The 6,573-nt window shown below is 45.0% G+C and overlaps 1 protein-coding gene across 1 annotated transcript; it reads left to right on the top strand.

The window, feature by feature from the left end:
- The first annotated feature begins 254 nt into the window (after positions 1-254).
- On the top strand, positions 255-6,573 carry LOC108138283 (CD109 antigen). Its single transcript, XM_017260439.2, has 9 exons — positions 255-387; positions 1,487-2,677; positions 2,744-3,005; positions 3,063-3,288; positions 3,344-3,364; positions 3,432-3,494; positions 3,559-3,667; positions 3,726-4,845; positions 5,389-6,573. Exons 1-9 carry the CDS (start codon positions 329-331, stop codon positions 6,427-6,429), a joined length of 4,092 nt encoding a protein of 1,363 aa, XP_017115928.1. The 5' UTR covers positions 255-328; the 3' UTR covers positions 6,430-6,573.

Raw genomic sequence — 6,573 nt, 5'->3', positions numbered from 1 at the left:
GCGATGGGGGCGAATGTTAATGGGGGATAACTACCAGGTAAGTACGAAATAACAAAAATATGGTCTTAGAAAAAATTATGCAAAAAAATGATAATGAAAGCCCTCCCCCTATCCCCCCCTCCCCTCTTCACCCACCACCCTGCTTTTGTACCAAATCCCAGATAAGCCACTGGTACAAACACATATGTATTTACTGTAGATGTAGAGGTATAAAAACACCTCTAGTTCCCTTGGGACGAGCCATAATCTGTTGTCGCTTTCAATTGATCGGTCGCAAAAAATCCAGTGCTCTTTTGGTGAAAAAATAGAAACAAGAAACGATTGCAACATGCGGTTGATTTTGATTTCAATTTTGCTGCACTGTGTGTTGTCAATTAATGCCGTTGGGTAAGCTTAAAAATTCATCAAATATTTTCAGAACTCAACTTCTGCTGTGTTAATGCTCAATTTAAAAATAAATTTTCAAATACGGTTAATTGAAAATCCTTTTGCTAGTTAAATGACATATTCAGCTCATTGAAAAAAATTCTAAAATATGTACACCCTATTTATTTTCTTGGGTTGGAGTATCAAGTGACAGCTTGCTAGCATCTGAATTGTTTTTCTGCATTTCGATTAAAAGATTTATTTACGAAACTTTAATGGACACAATTGTTCCAGTATTTCAGTAGGAACAAAAGTGTTAATAAGAAACCATTTTATTATGGTACATATTATTAATGTACATACATTATTATTAATGAACATACATACATTCACACGGAAATTAAAAATACTTACCTAAGCACTTAATATTTATTGCAGTTTTATTAAGGTCATAACAGTTAATAAAAACTAAACAAATTGTTGCTGACATAATTTGTGTTGCTTCTGTTTCAAAGCCATATAGCTTATTCGAACAATGCAAAATGGGCGCAAATGTAATGACTAAAAAAATTTAAAGATTTTTCTAATATTGAATCGTCAACGTTAAATTTTTTGTGGGTTGCCTTGTTCCTCGATATGCATATAAACATAATTGTACATTCATAAATTGAGGGTTTTTACCAGAAAACAATTGCTTGTGATTCCCATATTTCTATATGATAACCCGAAGACCCGATAACGGATGCCATGCGTCTATGCCTGGCGACAAGTAATTAAATTAAGAAGACAACGTTATCAGTAATTTTTTTCTCTGGAAATTGTGTTGCGATTGAAAAGAATAGGACTATTAATTTATGTAAATGTATGTATTATTTTTCATAGAACTTAAATTCCGATTAAAAATTCATTTTAATGACTAACAATGATTTAACGAAAAAGGTAGTTTTTTAACGATTTAAAAAATCTTAACTGCCATCATATCCATTGTCATTTAAAATCTAAAAAGGGACTTACATTAGTCGATAAGTTTTAATAATCTGCACTTTATAGCATCGTGCTGTCGCAATTTAGTTGCTTATGATTTGCTAAATAAAATCAATGTTATTTGTTTATTTTGCAGCATTTATTCCGTCGTGGGACCCAAGACAATTCGACCCTACAGCTCATACAATGTGGCCGTGACCATGCACAGTGCCCCTCGTCCCACCCAAGTGACCGTCAGCCTGAAAGGACCTTCGTTCAGTGAGATGAAGAACGTGGAAGTTGCGCCCATGTCCTCGCAAAACGTTGCGTTCGACATAGCCAAAATCACCGATGGCGATTACCAGCTCAAAGTTGAGGGTGTTGGCGGTGCTGTGTTCCAGAACTCCACCAGGCTGGAATTCGCCGACGATAAGAACTGGATCTACATCCAGACGGACAAGGCCACCTACAAGCCGAACGACACTGTGCAGTTCAGAGTGCTCTTCGTAGATAGGAACACCAGACCTGCCACGATCGACAAGCCAATTACCATCGAGATCCACGACGGGGCCAAGAACATGATCAAGCTGTGGGAGGATGTCAAGCCAACCAAGGGCATTTTCACCGAGAAACTTCAACTGTCCGATCAGCCGGTGCTGGGAAACTGGACGATGACAGTCCGGATCAAGGACATGGCCGAGGAGACCAAGACGTTCGTGGTGGACAAGTATGTGATGCCGAAGTTCGAGGTCAACGTGATAACCAAAAAGGATGTGGTGCATAGCCAGGGCTATGTTATGGCGACGATAGTGGCCAAGTACACCTTCAGAAAGCCGGTCAAGGGCACAGTCGTCTACTCGATCGAGGGCAGTGGAATCGAGGAAACCGTGCCCATCGATGGATCTGTGAACGTGGAGCTTCCCTTTGCGGCAACGGCCAAGAGTCCTCTGAAAATCACTGCCATTGTTACGGAGGAACTGACGGACCTCAAGCACAACGGCACTGCCTACGTATCGGTCCACCAGCATCGCTACCAGCTGCAGGAATACCATTGGCCTACGACCTATACGCCAGGAATTATTTATAATTTCATCACTGCGGTCAAGAATGTGGACGGTACTGCTGTTCAAGACCCCTCAAAGAAGGTTAGGCTTGACGTGTTGTGCTGTCAGGATCGAAGGACCATAGAAAGTGCCTTTCCTCAAGGCATCGCCAAGCACAAAATAATGTTTCCCGATAACTCGTGCCTAAGTTGCCTTGTGACTGCCAAGATCGGAAACGCAGCCGATATCCAGCAATATACGTATAAGCTGCACAATTCACTCCAGATCGAGGTTATTACCAAAAAGTGAGTACAATCAGAGGTGCCAATATGCTTTCCAGTGTACTCATTCTAATATCTTTCAATTGACAGACCCAAACTGAGGCATCCGCTGTCAATCAATGTTGTGTCCTCCAACCATCTTCCCTACTTCATGCTGGCGATTGTCGCTCGGGGTAACATCATCTTCAGTCGATATATTCGAGTGGAAGGAGGTCACATGAACAAGACTTTGACATTCGAGCCCAAGTTCGATATGGTTCCTCAAGCCACCCTTGTTGTCTACTACGTTGTCAACGGTGTTTTGCGCACCGACGAGAAAACCATCAATGTCGAGAAGGACTTCGGCAATACGGTAGGACATCATAGTCGAAAGTTTAACCCGGTTTAACCCCTTTAAACTCCCTCACAGATTGAAATTTCCGCACCGACAGATGCAAAGCCCAAGGAGAATGTGAGTCTCAGGGTGAAAACCGATCCCCACTCCTTCGTTGGTCTCCTGGGAGTAGACATGAGTGTGGATCTGCTTAGATCTGGCAACAACCTCAATCGGGACCAAATATTGAACAACCTGCTTAAGTACTCGACCGACGTGGTGACCCTAACCAATGCAAATGCCGACATCGGTAACGTCAACTGTGAGTAAATCAATTGGCTTGTGTCGCTCTTTCTAAACTAGTTTCCCCCACACAGTTGGTTGTTACACTGATCCTGGTAAGAAACGATCGTATGAACGGAAAATTTACTTTACTTTATTTGACTTAATACCTTTACTTATTAGGCAGCAGGGGTTGTACTGTTTCCCCTCCCAGTCGCAGCGGAGATATGAAAGGTCCGGCCGGCGGTAAGATATTTTACACTTATTTTATTATCTACATTTTCTTCTATTACATATTTTTTAATTCCAGGAAAGAACATGCCTCCTCCAACTGCCGTTGGATCATCCAGTGCGCAAGATTCAACTCCACCAGTTCGCAAGCTGTTCCCTGAAACCTGGTTTTTCGAAGATGTATCAGAGTAAGTTTCAGTACTTGGCAGCAGTACAAACAGACAAATATTAACAACAATCTAACAGCGTGGGTGCCAATGGCGAATTTAAATGGGATAAGGTGGTGCCCGACACCATGACCACTTGGATGATCACTGGCTTCTCGCTGAACTCCAATACGGGCCTTGCCGTAACGCGAAGCGAATCCAGAGTTCGCGTGTTCCAGCCCTTCTTTGCCACCACCAATCTGCCGTACTCCGTGAAACGGGGTGAGGTACTCGCCGTTCCCGTGATCGTGTTCAACTACCTTGACAGGGCAGTTCGGGCGAAGGTGTCGATGGACAACTCTGAGAAGCATTACGAGTTTATCGAGGCCACCAGTGCGAATGTGACGAAGGAACTGCAGCAGCTGCGAAGGGAAAAGTATCTATCGATACCCGCCAACACCGGACGAAGCATCTCGTTCATGATCAAGCCCACGAAGGTGGGACTGATCACGCTGAAGATCACCGCCAACGGAGGTCGAGCAGGGGATGCCCTCCATGAGATCCTAAGAGTGGAGCCCAATGGCGTAACAAAGTACGTCAACAAGGCCGTGCTGGTCAACGCTCGAGGGCGCAATCGTCGTAGCGCGAGGGAAGGTTTGGGGCTGGGGCTGGGACCGTTGGAGAAAACCCTTAATGTGGAGCTACCCGATGATGTTGTAGAGGGCTCAACATCCTTGGTGTTCAATGTGGGCGGCAGCATCCAGGCGCCCCAGCTTGAGCATCTGAACGGTCTGGTTCGGTCGCCTTACGGCTGCGGCGAGCAGAACATGATGAACTTTGTGCCCAACATCCTGGTCTTGAGGTACTTGGAGGCCAGGAACCTCACAGATGCCGAGGTATCGGTGCCGGCTAGGACATATTTGGAGACCGGCTACCAGAGGGAACTGACCTACAAGCGTAATGACGACTCATTCAGTGCCTGGGGCCAAAATGATCGCGCGGGAAGCACTTGGCTAACCGCCTACGTGATCCGATCCTTCCACCAGGCGGCTAAGTTCGCATTCATCGACCCCAACGTCCTGACAAGAGGCCTTGAATTTCTCGTGTCCCGACAGAATCCCAATGGCGAGTTCCCCGAGCTCGGCAGGGTCATTCACAATAACCATGGCAGCCCCTTGGCACTTACCTCATTCGTCCTGTTGGCTTTCTACGAGAACGAGGTGAGAATTATTGGAATTAACACAGCTTAGTAATTTTTGACAGCTTATAAACTATGATTTTAAAACGGAGGCTAAGCCAAGTCCCAATTATTTGACTTTTAGGAACTTTTTAAATACACACCGGACTTTATTTAAATATGACAATTTCTTAATAAACTATTAAAGCCAGAGGTTTAAACTATCATTAAACCAGAAGTTCAGCTCTAGACTTGCTGTTAAAAATTTCCTAAAAACAAATATTTGAGACTATCACCACGACCTTCCTCAAACTAAGTTGTGAGGGAATCTTTCGGTTTCGAAATGCTTTTGTTTAAAAGTTCAGATTTTTGCCGCTGGATTATATATTACAAATAACAAAGCAATTATTAAATTTCAATGTGCATTTTCCCAACATTAATATTAATATTAATATGACTAAAAACTAAATGTCGATTAACGAACTAAGACAAAGGGTAACAATAGAAAAGGTTTATCAAATGTTTTAGATTTCAGTTGATCCAAACTGAAACTAGGCAAATACAACCATTCTCCATTTATCCGCAGGAGACCATGTCCAGATACCAGAGCGTGATCAGCAGGGCCGTTCAGTTTGTGGCCCGGAAGGTGGATGAGTCTAACGATCCGTACGATCTTGCCCTCGCCGCCCTGGCACTTACATTGGCCAAACACCAGAAGGCGCAGCAGGTTCTGACCATGCTGGAAAGCATGGCAAAGCGGAATGGCGACCAAAAGTGGTGGACCAGGTCGGACAATAGTGTTAGCAACGATGTCGAGATCACCGGCTATGTGCTGCTCGCTCTTCTAGAGAGTGATACATCGGAATCGACCGACAAGATTGTCAACTGGCTGATTAGCAAGCGAAACAGCAACGGAGGATTCTCCTCGTCCCAGGACACGGTCGTTGGCCTCATGGCCCTGACCAAGTACGAGATCCACACCCACTCACCGATTGGAGCGATCGACATAAACTATACGTTTGGGAACAATCGAAGAACTATAAAGGTTACGCCCCAAGAGGAAACGAAGGTGCAGTCCCATCCTTTACCAAGAGACACCCGTGATGTGAGTTTTTCGTCCTCGGGCCGAGGTCAAGTTCAAGTCCAACTCTCGTACCGCTTTAACGTGGACACCGAGGAGAAGAGTCCCAGCTTCAAGCTGACGACAATGGCCAAGAAATCGGACAACCAACGCCTGGTCCTGGACATCTGCGGCGAGTACACTCCCGTTGAAGCCTCCGACATGGGCAAGCCCACGAACATGGCGCTAATGCAGATCCAGCTGCCATCCGGCTACGTGAGTGATCCCGAGTCCTTTGCGAGCATCCAGGCCATCGCCCAAGTGAAGCGCGTGGAGTCGAAGAGCCAGGACACCGAGGTTCACATCTACTTCGAGCAGCTGAGGCCCAACGACCGCAAGTGCCTGACCGTAAAGGCGATCCTCACCCAGCAGGTGGCCAATTTGAGGCCGTCGTGGGTACGCCTCTACGACTACTACGTCATGGAGCGCAGTGCCACGGAGTTCTACAACGTGGACACTTCCCTATGCGACGTCTGCGAAGGCGAAGACTGCGGAAGCGGATGCTAGAGTGGTTCAACCAAATGCATGATGTTGTATATACCTGCACTTAGGAAAACCGTTAAGAGTAATGGTTATATAATATTGTGTACCAAAATGCATTCAATGTCTTAAAAAGTCTATATCACTAAATAAAATGATTTATTAAAGGAA

Source organism: Drosophila elegans, unplaced genomic scaffold (assembly GCF_018152505.1).
Source record: "Drosophila elegans isolate 14027-0461.03 unplaced genomic scaffold, ASM1815250v1 contig_814, whole genome shotgun sequence".
In the NCBI taxonomy this organism is placed as follows: domain Eukaryota; kingdom Metazoa; phylum Arthropoda; class Insecta; order Diptera; family Drosophilidae; genus Drosophila; species Drosophila elegans.
The sequence above is the reverse complement of the archived record's forward strand: the minus strand, read 5'-3'. Positions and strand labels throughout refer to the sequence as shown.

What these genes read in the sequence shown, in the direction of transcription:
- LOC108138283 (XM_017260439.2), top strand. Translation starts at nt 329, where the DNA reads ATGCGGTTGATTTTGATTTCAATTTTGCTGCACTGTGTGTTGTCAATT. An exon ending in ATCGAGGTTATTACCAAAAA is followed by an intron (nt 2,678 to 2,743) that starts GTGAGTACAATC and finishes TTCAATTGACAG; the next exon opens with ACCCAAACTGAGGCATCCGC. An exon ending in TTTTTCGAAGATGTATCAGA is followed by an intron (nt 3,668 to 3,725) that starts GTAAGTTTCAGT and finishes ACAATCTAACAG; the next exon opens with CGTGGGTGCCAATGGCGAAT.